General features: G+C 33.4%; 3 protein-coding genes across 3 annotated transcripts in view; 2 read left to right on the top strand and 1 right to left on the bottom strand.

Moving 5' to 3' along the window:
* LOC120347019 (nucleoporin NUP188-like) overlaps window positions 1-9,313 on the top strand; it is a 29,044-nt gene extending 19,731 nt beyond the window's left edge. The window contains exons 24-37 of the mRNA XM_039416825.2: window positions 860-1,003; window positions 1,601-1,768; window positions 2,222-2,355; window positions 2,467-2,579; window positions 3,348-3,466; window positions 3,939-4,110; window positions 4,898-5,055; window positions 5,684-5,806; window positions 6,421-6,636; window positions 7,248-7,343; window positions 7,480-7,618; window positions 7,933-8,051; window positions 8,422-8,577; window positions 8,934-9,313. Coding sequence (XP_039272759.2) covers window positions 860-1,003; window positions 1,601-1,768; window positions 2,222-2,355; window positions 2,467-2,579; window positions 3,348-3,466; window positions 3,939-4,110; window positions 4,898-5,055; window positions 5,684-5,806; window positions 6,421-6,636; window positions 7,248-7,343; window positions 7,480-7,618; window positions 7,933-8,051; window positions 8,422-8,577; window positions 8,934-9,155 — 2,079 coding nt within the window. The 3' untranslated portion in view covers window positions 9,156-9,313. The remainder of the gene's footprint in view (window positions 1-859; window positions 1,004-1,600; window positions 1,769-2,221; window positions 2,356-2,466; window positions 2,580-3,347; window positions 3,467-3,938; window positions 4,111-4,897; window positions 5,056-5,683; window positions 5,807-6,420; window positions 6,637-7,247; window positions 7,344-7,479; window positions 7,619-7,932; window positions 8,052-8,421; window positions 8,578-8,933) is intronic.
* Window positions 9,314-10,249: 936 nt separating this feature from the next.
* Window positions 10,250-21,518, top strand: LOC120347020 (NEDD4-binding protein 1-like). Its single transcript, XM_039416826.2, has 11 exons — window positions 10,250-10,652; window positions 11,279-11,365; window positions 11,840-11,998; window positions 14,665-14,760; window positions 15,212-15,347; window positions 16,124-16,305; window positions 16,689-16,849; window positions 17,054-17,629; window positions 18,124-18,357; window positions 19,249-19,461; window positions 20,324-21,518. The coding sequence occupies exons 1-11, from the start codon at window positions 10,464-10,466 to the stop codon at window positions 20,646-20,648; spliced, it is 2,358 nt and encodes a 785-aa protein (XP_039272760.2). The 5' UTR covers window positions 10,250-10,463; the 3' UTR covers window positions 20,649-21,518.
* On the bottom strand, window positions 21,285-22,563 carry LOC120347031 (large ribosomal subunit protein mL43-like). The gene has a single exon (XM_039416839.2). It carries the CDS (start codon window positions 22,549-22,551, stop codon window positions 21,916-21,918), a length of 636 nt encoding a protein of 211 aa, XP_039272773.2. The 5' UTR covers window positions 22,552-22,563; the 3' UTR covers window positions 21,285-21,915.
* Window positions 22,564-22,569: the final 6 nt, after the last annotated feature.

The raw sequence follows: 22,569 nt of genomic DNA, 5'->3' as shown, positions 1-22,569 counted from the left end.
ATTTATAAAATAATAAAAGTATTATTACACAAACATACAACGGCGATCTGCGGACTTAAAATGTGTGGTAAAGTTCCCGAATATAATTACTTTTTGATTTGTATTTTTGTACTCACGAAAAAATTGTCACAAGTCTGAAAAAGAACTCATACTTTATCCCGCTTTTTGACAAATAATTTGGATAATGGTTGGTATTTAAAAGTATGGGCGTTTTACTAGGATGATTTTGTGTTGCGCACGCATTCAAATCCATCACCGATACCACTATTTAAAATGCCTTGTCGTATTATTTTAATTCTGTTAATTAACACAACTCATGTTATATAAAATATATATCGCAATAATCTGCAAACATGAAATGCCTGGTAATATAGCCAGGTTGTAGATAGAAGTTATTCCATTGTTTATTGTATGAAAATTCCTTCATACACTTAGATTCTATTACTGGATTTTATTTTCGAAGTATTCGAAATTTCATATTCGAAAATAATAATTTCGAATGTATTCGAAATAGTGAACTATTCGGTATTGGCCATCCCTGTATCAGATTTTTTTAATTTTAATATTATAAATTTGATTTTTTTTTTATACCATGATGCTCATTTCGAGTTTTGTTATTGTTAAAAGCCTTCGGTCGAAACAATCAATACCAGCTGAAAAAGTCAGCTCTTCCAATCCTAGCGATCTCAAAAACCACTACAAAGGAATTTCGAAGCCATGCTATGGAAATTTTTACACCAATAGCTCTATCGATGTATCATGCACTTTTGTTGCCTAATTTTTACCAAACTTCGGACATTTTTGCTATATTTAAGCGATGACAATTTAAAAGATAAAATACATTCATTTTTGTTTTTAGAGTGATCTATTAGAAACATGTGCTCATATCTTGAATACTCTGGGACTTGAAAATTTCTACACAACACCGTCTGGTAAAGATCCTGCACTTGATCCAATCATGAAAGAATTTGCTGAGAAAGACAGATATAACCATTTGTCAAAGGTGAACTGAGTTTTTTTATATCAAAAACAAGTGTAACATATTTGAGAATTCCTGATGTTCCAGTTGTTTTTATGGCTCTTTTTGTAAAAAAAAAAATTTGTTGAGGGGGTTATGACATTTTTTCTGAAAAAAAAAATTGTTTCCATTTTTTTGGGTGGGGTGCATATAAAGCCTTGCTTTGGCCTTAAAATCACTCTGAATCTTGATATCTGATTGATAAGAAATTCGAATTTTTCTTCTAGTCCAGGTGAATGAAATTTCGACATGGGACCTCAGCTCCCATACGGAGAAAACCAAATTTGACCACAAAAACTTAAGCATATGCATGCTTTCTTTATTATCTGCCGAAAATTCTTAGTAAACTTGATGCTGATTCCCCAACTACCTCCTGATTCTATTATGTATAGAATATGCAAAGCTCAGGCTTCGTTCGACATATCTGAGTTTACATATGGGTGGACAATATTTGTGAAAATTGAGGTTTAGTGTAGTTCAGAATGGTTTTTTTCTCGGGGTAATTTTTAGGAAATTGATTGTTTCTTATGAATTATATTGATTAAAAGTTTTTCCAACCTAATGTTTTAATAACTATTCCAGGTTAATGTATGTGTTTGCAAAACATTACCGAGATTGAACAAAGTTGAATCAGAAAGTAGATTGATGTTTGTAGCTGCATGGAGAACTTTTGTACTTGCCTCTGATTTGAAAGATCCAGTGAAAATAAGAAAATATATAAATGATATTATGATGGCTGTTGGTGCTTTGGTAAGATTGATCTTTTGTTCATTGCAATATTGTGAGTTGTAACAATTGTTGGTGTAAAAAATAGTTATTGACTCGACCCTCGAGTTGGACCCGACCCTCGATATCTTGGCTGCATTGAACAATTAACTTCATTGAATCTTCTCCAAGCCAAATTTCATCTGAGTGTGATTTTCATCACACAAAGTCAAAGTTACTGAATAATGCCTTTGCAAATATGAAAAAACATTCCCCAAAATGGAATACAAAGTCTTTTCACAGGTCACATAAATAGCTTTCATTGGCCATAACATGACCTATGGACCGCGAGTTGCGCATCTCTAGTTTAAATCAACATATTTTTGTCGTAAGAGTGAATATGTCCAGCTCACTGCTCAACTGCAATGTACATACATTTTTTACACAAATTGTGTCTCCTTTTGTTAATTTCTCTCTCTTGTTTCTCTTTTACAATAGGTTGAGGAAATCGAGACGCACAGTGGAATTGTAACTGCACTCAATCTTACATCCAGCTTACTTCTAACTCTCCTGCATAAATCTCCTAAAACAACTCTGGTAGATTTTGAAGCTACAGAAAAAATATTTTCAAAGTTTGTATAAGATTTTCAAAGTAGCTACTTTTAAGAGATTCTTTTTGAATGTCTATTAATCTCTATGTTTGGATTGTGTGGGTATATTGATCTGTAGTTTTTTTCTGTCAGAATCGTACAAATTCTAGAAGATTTGAAGAATTCTCAAGAAGAAGTTGAACGTTCACAGATTTATCTTCATGCTATTTTGCTTCATCTATTTGCAAAATTGAAAGCAAAAGCAGGTGAGGCGTTAGTATGATTATGTTTATTCACTGAAATTTTTTTCTTGCACAAAAAATAAATTTTTGAGGAAAGCTTCCAAGTATCCATATAACTAGAGTCACAAAGCTTGAATTGTATATATAAAATCTTAGTCTGATATTGCAAGATTTTTATATAAATATTATATACACACCTTGTCTACTAAGCTGTGCCTTTGGTACTCCCATAGTATGTGTACCAGGTTAGGGTTAGGCCATAATTTTATTCCCCATAATTATATTTCCCTTATTTTGGTTCTTTTACGACTTTACGAGTTTGGGGACTGTTTGTATTAGCCAAGTGAATATACCCCCTGCCAATAGGCTTCCATCCGTTTGCACAACTTGATGTTTGGCGAACAAAATTATTTACCTTCATATTGGTACACATACTTCTGTAGCGCCTTCAGCTGCAATTATTGAACAAAGATACATAGGCACAGTATCAATAATTTTAGAACTGATGTTTATCTTGTTATATTATATATAAAGTTTGTTATGGTATATTACATATTCCTTTCAGCTTCCCATCTCTCGGATGTGATGCTCAATTTTTATTTCTTGAAATTAGAAAACAATCCATTTTAGCTGGGTAGATAGCCAATTTGACTAATAATTAGTGAGATATTAAAAACATCTCAAATAACTTCGAATAAAAAAAATTTGAACTTCCGATTGGATACTTCTAAACCTTTTACCATCTCTTCTTACTTATTTAAACATTCATTTGTCTCATATATTTGTTTACAGATGGAAAAATCAAATTTTCCAAATCCATATCTATCTGGTTAAGAATATCTTGTTCGAGTCTTCGTCTTGTGCAACGAGATCAAGAAAAAAGTGAAAAAAATTTGAAACGAAATGTGGAGGTCAGACATTGTGCCAATTCTTAGAAATACATTGCCATTTCACCCGTGTTCAAATCTTGTTGGGGATAATTATGTTCGAGAAGGCTTCTGGACTTCTTGTTGTCGTTAGGTGGTTTGCGTAGCCACAGATCTAGTCCAGCGGTGTTCAACCTTCTACTGATTGCATACAACTTTGTTGACATCTTTTAGCAAACACTAACGGTAATTGTTGCTATAACTCAAAGCTGCTCGCCTACCACTTATAAAGCTTCCGCGTACGACTTGAGAACCACTAGTCTTGTCCATGCATCTGGGCTAAATAACGGCTTTACTATCCCCATGCGCTGGTATTCAGATGCGAGGCCATAGTTCACCATATGACTAAGCGTATGATAAATATGAAATTCCCATCCTATCTAAGTAAAATTTACTATCAAATATAGAAAAGTTATTAACTAATTTTTTGCCATCATTTATCATGTAATTCACACAGACTTCACTTCTATTGATTCAAACAATTCAAGAAATATTTTTGATGAACAATACGGATGAAGATGTTTCTGCATTGTGGTTGAAAATAGTAATCGAGGAATCATCTTTCAATCTTCTTGGATCCGTCATTTTACGATTAATCTCATCTGCACATCTTGATGATGATGGAAATGGTATTTATCAATGATCATTAGAGGAATCTTTAATCTCCTATTACTTTGATTTTAAGTAATAGGTAAAGCTCGACAATATCTTCCTTGGAACAATGATATTAAATATTATATAGACACAAATTGTTAAAAAAGTAGTAAGACTTCAAATAATTATTTTCTGGCAAATAACTGGATTTGAAAAAATTTGACAGAAACATTTATTAAGATATGTTTTTGACAACTTTATTTAAACATTTTATTCATTGCCATACATTTCCACAATTTTGCTGATGTTCCATACCGTCTAATGCGGCTAATAAGTTTACCTGGCAAAGAAGACCAGGCACATTTTTAGCACAAAAATCTTCTCCCTATATAAGTCAGGACTGAATGATTGTGTTACTTTGTTTCTCTTTCCATTAGTTTTCATCAATGATCGCTCATAATTTTATTTCAATAGTACCAATAGATAGTTACGCAATGAAAAGACCCCAGAAAATAAGTTCAGAAAATTGTCTTGTTGGCCCAAAATATGTCTCCCATTTTCCATGTCTTCATTTCAAACAAATTCCTATTATGTTAGGCATTAAGGAGTAGCTATTTGATTTGTATGGAGTAGAAGATAGTGTTTTGATATTGTCCATTCAATGTCTTACATCCTATATGATGTAGCATTGGTTACCTTCCAGAATACCTTTTGTGGGCTGGCCATTGCAATATTTTTAATAAATCCAGTTTGTAAATGGCTGAAGCTTAATTTTTTATATTGTTACTTGAAAAAACACAATTCTTTATTGTTTTCTCACAGCACTCAGAGCTTCTCTTTCTGTGGCGATTTTCCGACTTTTTTCGACCGTATGTAGACATCACCAATCAGCACTTGCCATATTAAATACTGGAATTATGCCTGAATTTTGCCTCAAAACTACTAATACTTACACAGATACTGCCGCAGCTCAAAAGAAGGTAACAGTTCTTAAAATGAAAATTTGGTACTATGCTAAGAATTGAACGATCTTCCGAGAAACTATACTAAAATTTGTGAATTTAATATTTGAACATTCTGATATTTGATAATTTAATATTAGAAAATGATTAATGCTGCTAAAAACCCATGATATAAAACCATGATTACATGTAATACCATAAAGTCAGGAAAAATTTACCATGGTGTTGAAAAAGTCAGACTGTGATTTAAAATAAATTTCGATTTTGACTCCATCTCTGACTCCAAGAAGTCAAATTTTGATGACAAAAACTTTAACTAACGTATGCATTCGGAGAGTTTATGGAGAGTTTTGACTTCTTTTATTGTCGTTGAAATTTTGCAACCCTGACTCCCACCGCAAGGAAATCAGAATTTTTGACTCTGACTCCATCGGGAAGTTTGGAAATATTCCTCTGACATCCATACTAAGCTGTTTACCTGAGTAGGTAATAGAGTCAATTCCATAGATACATAGTATTTGTATTTATCTGAATTTCTAAAGATTATATTTTAATATTCTTATCTTTTTTAGCATTTCATAATTTTTGCATTTTCATGTTCATTATATCAAATTATATTGAATTTTGTATTCTTTATCCAATTCAGAACTGGTTGAATGTTTATCATTTATCATTAGTTTTGGTTCAAAATATGTTGGACGTTCTATCTCATAATTTCTTGGATCATGCTTTGGATTTCATAGGAGTTCATAATGATAGAATCATACAGGTATGTATCTACCATACAATCATACATTCATAGATTGATATTCTTGAATTAACTTAAAATGAGAATATGGGAGAATGGGGACGATCTTTTATCTAATAAAGGCTAAATTGTACCAAAACGACTTTGACATCTTTAAATTTACAATATTATTTGCAAAACTTCTTTGTTTCCTGGTATATTTATTTTCAATGTATTCATCCTTGTAAAGTAAAATGGATGTGCTTTTAATAGAATTGATTGCCTTTTCCAATTTTCCACTTTTGTGAGCAGGTTAGAGATCTTTTCAGAGCCCTAGTCATACTATACCAATTCTACTCTGTCTAAAAATTGAGTAGGAAATGAGTAATCACAAAGAGTAGAAAACAGCTAATATTTGTGTCTGATCGGTTACTTGTACTCTGATCCCCATTTGCAGTGTGTGTGTATCACCATAGTATTCTAATTTACAATAATTAATGCACTTCTTTTCGGGTCACTTCACACAATCTCTTTTCACACAAAGGTTCAGGTCAAGCAGTTATGAATTCTAATTGAACTGGCAAACATAAGGTCCAGTAACCATAGCGACGCAGATTTTTTTCTCGCTCCATTAACCGTCATTTTCATATTTCTAGTGTTTGGAAGCGGTTCGAATTAATCAGAGTCCGAGTATACTTCAAGAAGCAACTTTTACAACAGCTTTATTGAGTTCCTTATCAAAATCATTTATTAGAGAATGGAGATTCAAATTATTACATTCATATCAATCATGCATTGAAATCGTAGCAAGTTTATGTCATTCATGTGTTGCAATGCTGTTGCGACCTAGACTTCTACAGGAAGCAATGGAGGTAAATTTATATTTGATTGTGTATATCGATGGCATGGAAACTTAAGTTGCAAATTAATTGAGGTGATATATGTTAGCTGAGAGCCTAACTTGAGCACATATGGTCACTTTACCTTAACAACTGGTTGGTCATGATTAGTCACCTGTAAGCAATAATGGGATTGATAATTTTTGGAAAAGTTTGTATCAAACTCACAAACAGGTTTCCTCATTTCAGAAAGCCATGCTGAACATATAGTTCTATAGCAACGTAACATAATATTACATGATAAAAACAATTCGAACAATTTATATTCAGTAATGTATGTTACTACATAAGCTACATTAATATCTTGCGCTTTACATAAATCGAGTACATAACTTTTGAAACGCCAAATATAACGAGGAATGTGAGCTATGGTACGTACACGTTACCCATATGCTGCGGTCGACTGACGACTATAACAAAAACAAGTTCATGAATTGTAACTGATGATATCATTGATCATGCTCAATATTAGTTCAATTGTTGAGATTCTTCAGAAAAATTTTCCCAAATTATGCATGACAGCAGAGGTCATATTGAAATTAAACTCATAAAATGGTTGGCTAACTGGTGTTAATATATTTCAGTTTTCTTCCAAAAAAGATCAGTCTGTTCAAATATCAACATCTACACTTAATGCGGCTCGTCAAACATCAGTGGTTAGTCAGAAGTCTATTTCACAGGTATGACAAATTGCCAGCTAATTTGATTTGTATATTCTGTAGAGTTGTTGAAACTGAATCTTTTGCTTTCCATTTAAGGATATAGAAATCTCGGTTTTTGAACCAATTTTAACTACTAACTATATTTCCTTTTTAGGATGATTTAGAATCTGCATCACCAAAATTCTTATCTGCACAAAAAGGTCTTTTCTCCATACTTGGAAATTGTCTTGCCATTTTCAAACATTTATCACCAGACTTATGTCAGATCTTACTTGACCAAACTGTTGATCCTGGTAAGATGGCAATATCATTTTTTCCAAATAATCTTTTATAAATAGTCATTTCTATATCTATGATAGGTTAATATTGTTATGATTTAAAAATATTGATAAAAAGTTTTATATCTGGATTTTTATATAAGAACCTAATGCCATTATGTAGGTAATGTAAAATTTAGAGAGAATAAAATATATTATTCAATCTGCTCATCTGTAAATCATACTTAGTGAAAACCTTGGTAAAGCTGAAAAGGAGCGATAGTCTGGTGCCCTATAATTTGTTATGAGTGAAATGGGGCAAATGATAAATATATATATCAAATTTACAGAAGAATATCAGCCGATTCTTTCTATTGGATTTTCTACTCCATCACTAGACCAAGTATCACCACCAACGTTTGGTACTATTATCAATGCATCTAATGTTTCGTGGAAAGTTATATCACAGGTACAATTTGAATATAGTGAAAATTTTATTGCCACTATCATATCTCCAATCAAATTGTTTCAATAGACCTTCGTCCAAAAGCCAATGGTCAAAGCACTGATTCTAAGCTTTCTTCACTTTTTACAATCAGTCTGCGCTTTTATCCACTTTTCTCTTAATCCATCAAAGTTTAGTTGAGTAAATTAGAAATTCCAATCCCTTTTACACTTCATATACCTTTGTTGTGTTTGTGCCTCAGTTAGTTTGATGATATCAATCATACATTCCAATAATTAACTTTGTACATATAAATTTATATGGCTAAGAATGTCATAAGTAAATCAAAAATTTGTTGTGCAGAGTTCAATTTTTCCCTCAAACATTATTCTAGTCTGCAACAAACTCTGCTGAACTGACTGATATTGCGACATATGTAATGGACACTGCACTGACTGTTGCCATATCACAAGGAATGTTGTTATTGAAACATCCACTGGTATCACACAGAGATAAACAAAGATTGAGAAGAGAACTCAGAGACGAATTGGTATTTGAATGTTACATTTCATCATGTTTTTCGTGATTATTTTGTATAATGGCATATCAATAAAGTTGGTATGAATATCTTTCATTCCATTAATTTGTTCAAATATCAGAGTTGCTGCGTATGTGCAACATGAAATGAATATTAGATTTGAATGAACTGAGAAATCATATTATCACCATCACATTTTTTAAACAACTGGAATACCTTTATTGGTATGCTCATATGTCAGTCCCCATTAAATGACCATTAACAATAGAAGAACATTGTCATGATTTCATTTAATACTTCATACATTTCATTAAATACGGTTTGTCTCATGAAATGAAAGAGTATTAATTATTATTATATATTTTCAGATTTCATGTCTTAGAAGTGCAAATCGCCATTTCCGTCATTCTTCCGGGGGAGTAACATCTCCACAAACAAGTCCTTCTGCTGGTTCAAGATCCACACTGAAAGCGAAAACATCTTTAACTAAACAATTTTCATCAAAATCACTGCATCGTTCATCTTCAACATCAATTGACAGAGGAATGCTGGATTTGGTTGACGTGTTTGTCAAAGGCGTTCTCAGATGATGAAATAGAAGAAAAAAAATTGCCCGTTGTTTGATGAACACTGCTATTCTCTTTTGTCAGCACTCTTTTCATGTTCCAAGGGTAGTCTATTTTGTGTGTTTCCTCATGTTTATTATTATTTTTTCAGAAATACAATCTTAGCATAAATGATGTTTAAATTGGGTTTATACTTGTCTGTAAAGTCGGTCGCCTGACATACTATGATCTGCAGATATGTCAGAGTTAAGTTGGCGGTGATAAGAAAGATCGTATGATCTACATTTTCAGATTCCATAGTGCAACGTCAAGGTCTGCAACTAGGCTAAAGTTAGAAGCCATTTTCATCCTGGGGAGGGGAAATTTGACAAGGTGAAGTACTACGGCCTCTTGTTCTGTTAGCAGGGATTAGTAAACTAGTTGATTGTCTCAGATCCACGAACGAAAGCTGATGCCGACAAGCGATTACGTGAACACCACACGGCGTCGAGGAGTACAGCAACCTCTTGTACATAATTATATATCTGTACCGTATAGTTCCTCAATATGGTAGCAGAACAACATATGAGTAATGCCGAAGGCTGTCGTTCGTTTGTAACTGCTGAAGGCGCATACGTTACCAAGTAAACACAGAAAATAAGGGAAGTCGCCAACCTGGTAAATCCCCGTTTTCTTTACCAGGGTATGAAGCGCGGGAGGGCGCTGCCTGTAGGTCGCAGAAAATTCAGATCCAGAGGTACCGTTACACGGTATGATAAAAGCAGAACCCGCTTCAGCGATCGCTTTTGTTGCAAATTCTAAGAAAAAGATTTTTGGTATATTTAGAACGAGGCCCTTGTTCCATTGTTGTTCATTATTGGGTAGTACCGTACCGTAAGCCTTCCCTGAACCTTCCAGTGCACAGCGAAACAGACGAATATTTAATTATATCACACACATTTCTTAGTGTCTTACCATTACCGGTAGCGGCAGCCGCACTGCTCCTGGCGTTTGTCGGTGTTACAATTTGAACCGTCTTTCTAATCTTCACTCGAATTTACTGATTGAGATACAAGTAGGCCTAGACTAATACAGTTTATATTTTCTGATTTTGAAGTTATGATCTAGATTTTTATGATAGAATTATAGTGATTGAATTATAGTCTTGATACACGTTTACATTGAGCACAAGCGATGTAAGACTGTTCCCCCTCGCCAAGTTCACCTTAGTTTTGGAAATTGGATATATATAGATAGCGATATTCAACATACTGACATACGAACTTCCGACTGGAAATATAATATACAGATATACTGGACTGAAGACAAGTATCAGAGTATTGAAGCCATACAATGGAAGAAAGTTTCGTTATCGAATCTTCAAAAAAAAGAATTTTGCAAGAAAAATTGGACAAAATAAATAAATTATTTAATGTAGAAGTCGAAATTCAGTCCGGACCCATCGAATTAGGAGAGAATGGGAGTCAGTGGGTTCATGTCAAAAGCCAAGAAAAGAATAAGAACAACATCACTGATGCAAAGGTAAGTTCATATAACTTGTTAAATTGTGGTGTAACTAACCAGTTGCAAAGATTGTATAAAGAATTTAATTGAAATAAAACTAGTAACTTTAAGAAAGATGTTCTGAGAAAGTCGGATATTTGAATTTTTTATTTTCATAAGCAAAACTTGACATATATGATACAGTCTAGCTGCAAATGTTTTTGTATAGAGCATCTCAAGTTAAAAATTAATTGTGAAGGTGATTTGTAGACAACCCAACTATTCTGGTGGTAAAGCCAATTCTACTGATCAGCACTTTCTTTATTCTCTACTTTATGTACTTTACTATACTACCATATACTTTATAGCCGCATTCTCAACTATTTCTATATTCATGAGTGACAAATTGTGAGATTTTTAAAAAAATGTGAAAATCATATCATATCTGTTCTCTTTGGGTATTTCTTATTAATAATACTATATAGGTCAATAATAATTCATAGGCCAAAATATTTTGTATAAAATTTAATATATTTAAGGAACTATACCTAAGTCATAATGAATTTATGATGACATACTTTCTAACATGCCTTGAATAGATTTGTGATTCATTTATGATGTAGTTGTGACTCATTTGTATGTAATCATCGATTTTCATCTTTTAGTCTCACATCATTGCACTTTGCAACCCCGAATGCACCGAACGAGCTTCATTTCCCGGTTTTCCGGTGTTTATATTCACAGCATTCAAGGTGAGATATCATCTTAACACCTAACAATTTAAAAGTTAAATAAAGAAAAATCTAAATATTAGTCATACCTGTGAAATTCAGTTAAGTTTCGTTCATGAATACTCTATGCAGTCTTGCACTTGAAAAATTTTCATCAATTTAATTCAACAGATAGAAGTTTCATTTAAATGTAAAATCATGATTTTTTTGTAGTTTCCTTATAATATTCATATTCATTAATTCAAAGAGTTGAGTGTTTCCTGTTTTGATATTGATCTTTGTTATATAATTTAAATATGAACAATTGACCTTACCTTAATTCAAATTTCAAATTCTGAAACTATATTTTCAGTCAAATTATGTTCCGACTTTAAAAATGCTTCATTCAACTGTCTTCAAAAGGTGCTAAAACACTCCAAATCAATCCTAATTAGTTCGATTAATGTTCTAATAATTTGAGATTCTGTTTTATTTCAATATCAATTCAATCAACAGGAACGATGTAAATACAGAATAGAGAAAGATTGTGGAGTTGTATTGTCAGTAACAGATGACGCAGCTCTGAATATCCATGGAACCAATATTGGAGTTACCCTCGCAATATCTAAGATTCATCACTTGAGAAAGTTACAGAGAGACCTGGATCAAAGCAAGGTACTTTCCTACCTATGGCTCATCTTTCTGATTTTATTTTAACTAATCAATTTTTTCATCTTATTAAACAGCAAGACCTTAAACTTAACTGATTGCTTATAGTCTTTATCAGTAATATTGAGATGTTTTTTGTTGAAACTGGTTTGATTTGTATATTTGAATATAGCATTTTAAAATCTCTTCAGTTTAACAGTATTTGAAAAATTCTTTTTATCATACATGTTTATTAGTCTGTGTTAATACTCTAGGACAGTCAGTGGTTTTCAAACGGTGTGGCACGGCCCACATGGGGGGAGGGCGTAGACATGTATTTGAGGGTACGTGAAGCTAATTAAAAATAAAAATATTTGTTAGATTTGATCTTTCCCGGTTTATTTTGGATAATAACATGTCAAAACTTTTCATTTTTTTCCTTATTTACTTTCCATCCACGTATTTTCAACGTGTTTTTGAATAAAGCATACTTTCCCCTCACCATCCGTAAGGTGTATTTGTATCTTTTTGTTAGCTAGTTATTTTTGAGATGGAGCGCGGCTTAAAAAGTTTGAAAACCACTACTCTAAGTTATTGAAAGTAGAACGTTGAAAGCAAATATTTATTTATATTCAAGCCTCATGCCATGATGTAATGAAGTTGGTTAGGCAATATTGAGTCAGAAAGATAAAGATGATTGTAAAAATATATAGCAGCATATTATGTAGCAGTGGCAGCTTATCTGCGAACTTTGTTGGTATCAAACATGTGAGAACACTCCCGTTAATATGATGCTTATTACTCAAAATCGATGTATTATAATGTAAAAAACGATATCAGAGAGGCTCCTCCTACACTATATCAGTTTCAATCAAATAATGCTATTATAATAAAATTAATTTCCTGATATTTCCCACAAATGCAATTAAGCTGAACCCTGTTATTCATGCTTGATATCACATGTATTCAATACATCAAATTCAAAAGATAATTTATATTTATATGAGACTTGCTCTTGAACAAGGCTCAATACAAGCCGCCATTGATATATCACAATATATATACGTGTTTAATAACATTATTCGGAAGCACCGAATCTTTCGGGTTCTGCATTTTCTACCTAATTTATTGGGGTTGGGGGCATGAGATTTGAACCGAAATGGGCACTCCAGAAGTATGTATACCATTATGGAGGTAACTAATTTTGTTCTGCTACTTCACATCAAGTTGTGTAAAGCGACTGAAACCTATGGGCCTGGTATATTCGCTTGGCTAACACAGACAGTTCCCGAACTCGTAGTAGAACTAAAATAAGGAAAATCTGAATAAAATTATGGCCTAACCCTAACATGGTACACACACTACGGGGTACCCTGAAATGTGTAATCTGTGATATCAGCACAGCAGCAAATCCCCGGTTAAGTTTATTTTGTTGGGTACCCGATGGTATATCCTATTACATTATTACATTACTCAAGACAGCTCATTTGTTCAAATACTGTCACATGACTGACCTCTTCTGTTTAACAAAGAATCAGTACAAACAAAATTATTTGAATAGCCCACATCAGCTTTATGTAACTCTCTTCCCATAAGCTTTATTTTGATAGTGACATACAAGATAAAAAAAAGTATTGTATCGCAAAATTTAATATTCTATTGGTCAGCTAAGAATTGATTTTTTTTAATAGTAGGACTGATTTATAAACTCCATAGGAAATTGGAGCACAAAAAATGGATACACAAAAACTAAATATATCATTTCACTGCCAATATTAAGTCAAGGTATACCCATTTTGATATTTGAAAATAAGATAGGAAAAAATTTCAGTTTTTATTAAGTAGGCCTACATCTCTCAGTTTTATTTATAGCATATTAAAATGAAATGAATGATCCAAACATTATTCAGAATGATTTATCAAAAAGCTTCAGAAGAAGTCAATGAAATTCATTATGAATTGTTCGCACAACGCAATATCTATCTTTCATTTCTATAAACACGAAATTGAAATTCACATTAAATAAACACTTGTTTACTTTTCGTGATATTTCATAATTTTGAAAGCTTTATTGCTATTGAAGGGATATACATTGAATAGATCTTAGGTATTTAAATTACATGTCATGCTGGAAAAATAAAAGTTACATACTGGTAAGCAAAACAATTTTACCTATAGCTCTTATGGGGAGTGTTGTCACAAGAACATAAAATTGTATTTTTTGTAGATTATTGCGTAGAGTATTGTACTAGGTACTTTCGTAGTGTGTGTACCAGGTTAGGCCATAGTTTTATTACGATTTTCCTTATTTTAGTTCTATTACGAGTTCGCGACTGTCTGTCTTAGCCAAGTGATTATACCCCCCTGCCCATAGGCTTCAGTCACTTCACACAACTTGATGTTTGGCGAACAAAATTAGTTACCTTCATATTGGTACACATACTCCTGGAGCATCCTTTTCAATATTTTTAACATGATGAAAATGTTCTTGGATAAGCGTTTCTAAAAACTTTAATGGGACGTCATGACATTCTGCTGATGACCAGTAAAACCTGTGCATGATCACACAAATTTATGATTTGAAAAAATGTAATGGCATTGTAGGCTAACCTATTTGAATAAGTGGACAAATTCACTCTTTTAGAAAAAAATTTAAACAACTACTCTTGACAACAAACTGAATCTTTTTTTAGGACCGTGAAGCTGCAATGCAGTTTGATTTGTACGTAGAAGAAGTAGGAGATGATTGTCAGCAAGAATTACAAACATTATCAAACTCACTCAAAAAAGTAAGACTATAATATTGAAGAATAATTGAACTAGGAAAATTTCGCCGCATAGGAAAAATCGACTTATTTAAAAAGATTATTTAAGAGCATACCCTAACCCTATAAACCTATCTGTTTTAATCACAAATACTTGTTTTACAGCAAAATGCTCTTGCAATTTTTCCTATGCGACGAAATATCCTGCGGTGAGATTTCACAGCAATCCCCATCCTCGTATCTTTATCAATATGAAACAATCAACACTTTCTCTTAGTTCTTTCCAAATATTTAATAACACTTCTATTTATCTACTTAGATACAAGTGTTAATTTATGAAATAAAATATCTTTATAGTTGAATTCACAAAGATGTCCACCTCATTTTGCACAGCTTTCTTATCTTAGTTTTGATTTCTAATATTACTTTTGTTATAAATTATAATGATTTCATTTTTGATTTTTCCAATTCACAGGAACTTTTAAACATTCTTGATATTCCGCTAAATGAATTGTCGCTCGGTGCAACAGCTCCAAGAAAGATTTCATTGTCCCCATCCATACCAACGGCTATAGTTTCAAACATAGCATCACCTAAAGATGATAACCCTGGTATATATATTTTTGCATTTTTAATTTATAGGTTGCTGAGTATCTGCTATAAAAACAAGGCGTAACATCAAATGAACTGTTTGTTATTCACTTCAATGGGTTTTTATGGTTTTTCTCAATTAGCCCTGTAAAATTAGCCACTTAAGGAATTGTATTGAACATAATCTCTCAGTATAGCATAGCATGTCCAATTTGATACAATATAGGTTTAGCTGTAACATTAGTATTGAATTCGAGAATGAGCATATCTAATGATTGAATTTATAGTGCTCCCGAAGTATGCTAATCAAGATGGCGGACATCGGAACGTAACATGGGTAACAGGTTAGGGTTAGACGATAATTTTTTTCCAATTTTCCTTATTTTAGTCCTATTATCAGTTCGAAGACTAGCCAAGAGCCTCCCGTAGTATTTATAGCCTAGCTAAAATTATGGCCTAACCCTAACCTAGTACACATATTACATTCCGATGTCCGCCATCTTGGTTCGCATACTTCGGGAGCCCCGAATTTATTTTAATATGCAATGTTAACATAGCTGGACCAAAAACCTCTACTACTACTTCTACTTATGCTACTGTTGTTTGCCTGCTAGATATCTGCATATATGTGGAATATTCTCACCATTGTATATTAGAATATTCATTTTTTTTTTCCAACTTTTATAAAACTCATTCCAATTTACTGGTAATTGTTTTCTCCTATTTTGAGGAATCTTTACGCATGCCTTACAAGTTACATTGGTTGTTTCTCTTATGATATTTTCGTGATTCACAGAGACTATCGTTATTGAAGACAGCATTATAGTGATATCTTCATCAGAGAGTGGAACAGATTATGATGACGATGATGATGATGAAACGCCTTCTACTTCACATTGTTTAGAGGTTGATGGACTGAAAAAAACAGAACCGAAATATTTGTTACCACCACTTTTTGCAATTAGAGAATGGATCAAGGTTAGACCTCACATTGTTTATATTAGTTTTACAATCTAGATTAGTCATTAAGATAAACATAAGCAAAATACAGGTGTTTTTCAAATTAGCAGTAGACTTTGCTCAATATACAGGATGTATATATACAGTAATTGTTCAAGTATGTTTACTTCATAATAATGTGAGGGCCAAAACAAAAATTGGTATTGATAAGTTTACTTTGCTATTATAAAAAAAAAATTTAACATTTGAAAAGATTATTGGGATCCATCCATTTGTGTGTTACTTTAGATTAGAGAAGATATATATATACCTAGTGAAATATTTCATTTGTGGTTATTCATGCATAAAAACCCTTTTTATCAAGGTGTTCTTCGAGTCATTGTATTCCGTTTTTTTTTAAGATTCATTATCAATGTACCGGCGATGCGCAAGATTTTGTTAACAAAAGCGACATGCTTGATCATTTCAAAACCCATTTTGATTTACCGGATCATCCTGAACTCGCGAATTTATTTTTTGATAAGTTAGCAGTGACAATATTTCCACAGGATCCTAATTACAGGTCAGTCTACATCTTTATTTATCATCTTACACAGCCTGTCTATTAAAAGCAATGAATTGTTTTCTGGATTGGTTCAATTGCAGTTCATTCACAACATGGTCTTTGGAATAATTTTGTCGAAAAAGCATCATATTATACCTCACTTTGCAAATACGATTGTCAAGTTATTACACTTTGTTATCAAAATAAAAATTTTAAATTCAGGAGTGTGCGTACTAAGAAGACAAAATCTAAACGTAGTAGAAGACGTTTGGTTTGTTTGCGAAGAAGAACGATAAGCGAGTCTGAGAAAGAAGATTCGAGTGTACCTACAAATCTTGGCCCTGATATCGTTATCCCAAAACCGAAGCCAATGAATGATGCTCGGGCTTCAAAACTACCTAGAACAATATCCCCTCCCACTTCTGCTAGTAGTCTCATGAAGGACTGGAATTCAAATAGAACTGGTTTAAAGGAGATACCCCCCACTATAAATCAGCCTCAAACTAACCAAACCACCGTCCCAATGCAAACATGGTTCCCCCCTCCAATACAACCTGTTCGACCCATTTTAAATATGCCACCTGGAAACCAAAATCTTCAAAATTGGCTGAGCACTGGTCCAATTTCTAAACCGAGAACACAACCGAAATATGATCCGAAACGAGCGAATAATGTCTTCTCGTCTATCGCGACAAAAGTGAGCAAGATGAGTAACCATGAACTCATCAATAATCCACGGCCACAGGTCAATCCAAATTTAAGACCTATTGTGATTGATGGAAGTAATGTTGCAATGAGGTAAGATAACATTGTTTCCTATGAATTTTCTGTAATTTCATACAACTTCTCGAATGTACTATAAGCAGGGATGTCCGAAACGAATCGTATACATTCGAAGTTGTTCATATTCAATTTAGCAACCTCTTGATTTTAGGAAAAATTTAGTATATTTTTTTTTTTTGAAAATCTTTTTTAACATTTATTTTTTACAATAGAAAAGTATTATTATAGTTAACACTTCTGACAGAATAAAATAGTGAAGACTAATGGAAACATTGTTTATCACAATTATTCTGCATAACCAAGTTTTATTTTTACAAATTCACGATTGTCTTAAAAAATTTCCTTGGGGAGAAAACCCATTTTAGAATGTATTCGAAAAGATTATTTTAGAATGCTAAATTATTTGGTTTTGGCCATCCCTGGCTATCAATCATGTTTTCTTGGTTAATTGAAGTGACGAATTTTTCTATCTGCTGCTTGCGATCAACTGATTATGATTTTTCTATCAGCCATGGAAATTCAAGAAATTTCTCTTGTCGTGGAATAGCCCTTTGTGCTAGATTTTTCATGGAAAGAGGGCATGAACATATAACATGCTTTGTACCAAACTACCGGAAAGGTGGAGGGGGCAATCCACCATCTTCTGATGCATATTTACTGCTTCAACTAGAAGAAATAGGAATTGTAAAATCAACACCATCAAGGAGAATAAGAGGACAGAATGTTGTGTGTTATGATGATAGGTGAGTCAGTCTTTACGAATAGTAGTGCTGTTCATTCATTAGTAGTCTACTAAGAGATTTGTGTTTGGACACCATGTAAATGTCACTTGTTGCCAAGATGGATGAAATGAGTTCTTCGTTTTGCTGGAAATTTCCATGTAAACAGGAAAACTATCTTCATTTTGAATTTCACTGAATTACTGAAAAATGTCTGCAGGATACGGGTGATTTGACCACTATGGTTTAAAGTTACTTTTGCAGGAGATTGAAATTCAGTTTTCATGGTTTATGCATTCAGCACAAATATAATTTGCGAGCTAAAAGCTAATTCTGTTAGTCAATGAATTTGGATATTTTCTTTGAAAATTGAAGTCTAAATGACTGGTGGGTGTATGAAAAGTGATTCACTGGATTTGATCATAAAGCTAGTCATTTATCATCAGCTAACAGCTATATGAAATTTAATCAGTTGCAACATTTAATCAGACTTTGTGTTTGTCCATGAGACATTTGATGTAACTGAAACGAGTAAGTATCACCACCATATATAACATGTTAAGACTGGTTAACCAGACCAGGTCAGAGGACATGGTTAGTTGAGTTGTGTACCATATAGTTGAGTTGTGTTGCCGACTTGCCACTCCCCCGGGAATAAAATGTGGAAAACACAGTGTATGATCTGCACATTGGTGTTCTATTCTGTTAGTTCAGAGCTCATGTACAGATTGTACTCTATGATGTCTCTAGTCCTGGGCTACTCCACTATTTTGATGGGGCTAATGATCCAAAATAAAGAGTTAGGTGCGTTCCGACTCGAATACTCGAAAGGTCTGATTTCAGACCGCGGTCTGCCAGTTGAGTAGCCCTGCTCTAGTCCATTTATGATTTTAAACTGCGATTTTAAAAATTCAGGTTCATCATTGAGCTTGCTGGTGCAACGAACGGAGTCATATTATCGAATGACCAGTATCGTGATCTTATGTCACAGGATCAAAAATTTCGTCCTATAGTCGAGCAGCAATTACTTCAATATACTATTGTTGGTGACTTACTGATGCTGCCAGAAGATCCGCTTGGAAGAAATGGGCCTCCTCTAGATGAGTTTTTGTCACATGGCCGTAATGGGTACAGATACAACTTTTACAGATAAAACTTTTTAAAAATATAATTTGTGTATTAATTTCAAGGTGCTTAATAATTAAAAATGAATGTGCTAGAGTGCGGGTTTTAAAATTGAGCTAGCTAATTTTGAATTTTGTGAAATTTTGCTGTGGTGATGTGAAGTATTTATAATTTAAGCAATTTTCCTTCGGTTTGAATTATTTTTTCATAATTTTGGCTTGAGTATTTTTCTACTTCTGGTGGTTGGATAAGCCCATATAAGTGGGGAAAGTATGGGGAAAATTCTGAATGAATATTCTGTATGAAAAATTAATTTTTGTTTTAAATTCTTGACTATTTTGTGTGAATTGCGTCAGTGTTCTGCGTGGCTATGCCATTTAGCCTGCCGACACCGGTAAGCTAAATTCCGTCACTTCTCCCTATCACAGAAGTATCTATTAAAACAAGTATTAAGTCTTATGGCACCTTGAATATAGTGATTATTTCTTAATTTTCTTGCGAAACTGAATGTTCAGTCGAATGAAAGCAAATGGTATTATGCGATTACCAACAAGACGCTACACAAATTTCCATCTGCCTAATACTTGACCCACGAACGACCTAAAACTTGTTCTCTTAGTTCTTAAATAAACTTATTCTTAGGTTAATTTGCGTGACATTTGCGCCTCTTCTTTTTTTTCAAGCACTGTAACCTTACCACACTTTTTGATGTTCCACATTTATTGCTGTGCTTGTTCTTGCCTTTATTCCATTCCATTTGCGTTTTGAAATTTTGCAATAAAATCAAGTCATTGAAATATATACTCATAATTTTATTGTCTGCAAGGCTGCAGAGCAATGACATTTATCAATCTTTCCATTCTAGGTTGAATGTGCCAAAACAAAGAGTTGTGAAGGTACCATCACCTGCACGTCCACGGCAAAACCCTTCCCAACTGCCAGGCTTTGTGCGTCCACCTCAACACCCCATGCAGAGGCCTCGTGGTCCAATGCCAATGGCACCTGTACCATGGATGCATACCCCCCAACAACAAACTCTCTCACCTGATCAGAATTTACTCTGTTATGAAATGCTGAGGATTCTACCAGACAGGGGTAACGATATACGTAAAGTAATAACAGATAATCCACAGGTGACAGACATCCAAATCTTAATGGAATATCTCTTGATAAGCGATCAAGCCGCTTAAATTAGCAGTGACCTATATTTAAGTTTAGAAATCATGTACATCTGATGGTTTTCTACCGTATAAATCAGCAGTGAAATCAAATAACGTACTAAATACAATAGTGATCTATCTGTATACATTGACTTCAAAAGGGATACATCTTAATTGGTTCATAAGTAGCAGAAGTGTAGTCTGTTGTCATGCTGACTTCAAAAGGGATACACCTTAATTGGTTCATAATTAGCAGCAGAGTCTGTTATCTTGCTTTGAATGAGTAGATAAGCATTAAATGCTTTTGCGATTTTCAATATTCTTATTCATCTCTTGTGTTATTAATACAATAGTAGTGATTGATTTTAGCATACTTTTATTCTCCTGCCACTATATATGTAATGCAATCCCTTTTATCTTGTAATTGATACATTTTATTTTTTTAACCATTCAACTGAGATTGTGTGAACCTGGTTTGTCAGTACAAATTTGGGGACATAAATCTTGAAGTTCTCTGGTATTCTATGCACTCGTGTCTCCTCAGTAAGGATTGGATTTGTTAATTTACCACACCAAATTTGCATACGTTTGGCATGCTTGTAGCTAGCCCATTGACTCCCAACCTGAGAATTTTGTGGGGTTGAGGGGCTTTATATACACAATATGAAACCGAAAGAGCAAATACTTGCTATTTATTGTTCACTGGAAAAGTTGGGAATCATTGAGCTAGCTATGGCCAGTTCTATAATCTTCATGCATCCAACTTGGCTTGTATATACGAGAAATTTTATGTATTTTAGTAATAATAATATTGCCAACCATTACTGGATAATAATAATCCTCATTATCTTTTTGTGTGACAAATTATCAGTTGTATAGAATAAACTACAGATATGGAAATCTGATGGTGAATTGTTATACAGGGAATAATAAATAAATATTGTGTTGTACGAATTAGGAAAAGAAGATGTCAATATGTTTTGTAACTCTCCTAAGGAGGGAATTATTTATTTTGCATGGCTTTCCAACACCGCAGATATAGGCCTACTGTAATTTTGTATTTATGAAGTTCTCCTGTCCATGTGAAAAAATGTTCTTCAATCTTAACTGCATGCCACATATAGAAGAACCATCTGATCAAGGAATTTTTGCAAATGTTAAAAATCTATGCCATTGTAAACAATTTCAATTTGTGATTCAGTGAAAAATAACCGGCGAGGCAAAATAATGGCACTAAACAATAGTCAGAGTGCTCAAATTCACATAGATTTATGTTATAGGTAACAAGGTAGTGGGTCTAATATTTTGGCCGCAATATTGGTCCCCATTTGCCTAAAGGTTCTTGAGATTTTTCAGTATAATTCAGCTTCTGACGATTCTCCAATTTATAAAGTTCATTTCGTCGATACAAACCCGTCCACGGGGCAGGAAAACTATCCCAAGAATGTTTCGTTTCAACTGCGAAATTAGGTTTATATTTAACATCATATTTTTTAAAGTTTGTAAAAGGTGTCCATTCACCCTGAATAGATGGAACGTCTGTGTGAATATTCTTTCTTCTGCGCATTATTTCCAGTCCAGATCTATCTTTCAAGTCTTCACATTTTTTTGATATTTCATCTTCCGTTAGCTTATTTAGTGTAACAATTTCTGTTCGTCCATTCAAATATTCCGCACATATTTTGGGATCAACGTCAGATTCTGGTGTTACATAAAGAACAACACCAGGATTTCTGTTTGCAAAATCAGTTAACCCATTCTCAACATAATCCCTTGTTTGTTTGCTTTCTTGAGATTTCTGGCAAAATCTAAATGTTAGTCTTTGTAATTGTTGTACATATCTCCCACTTCCGTTTTGTAATACAGATCTAAGAAAATCACTCCCTCTTGAGGCTGAAGTATATCCCTTTGAACCAAATTTACCAGCTGCCATACTCAACAATTAAATTAC

This window comes from Styela clava, chromosome 11, assembly GCF_964204865.1.
Source record: "Styela clava chromosome 11, kaStyClav1.hap1.2, whole genome shotgun sequence".
NCBI lineage: Eukaryota > Metazoa > Chordata > Ascidiacea > Stolidobranchia > Styelidae > Styela > Styela clava.
Note: the sequence above shows the minus strand (reverse complement) of the source record. Positions and strands in the feature narration are given on the sequence as shown.

Coding starts and splice junctions, on each gene's coding strand:
- LOC120347031 (XM_039416839.2), bottom strand. CDS start 22,551: ATGGCAGCTGGTAAATTTGGTTCAAAGGGATATACTTCAGCCTCAAGA.
- LOC120347020 (XM_039416826.2), top strand. CDS start 10,464: ATGGAAGAAAGTTTCGTTATCGAATCTTCAAAAAAAAGAATTTTGCAA. Junction 11,999..14,664: donor GAGACCTGGATCAAAGCAAG/GTACTTTCCTAC, acceptor ATCTTTTTTTAG/GACCGTGAAGCTGCAATGCA. Junction 16,306..16,688: donor CAATTAGAGAATGGATCAAG/GTTAGACCTCAC, acceptor TTTTTTTTTAAG/ATTCATTATCAATGTACCGG.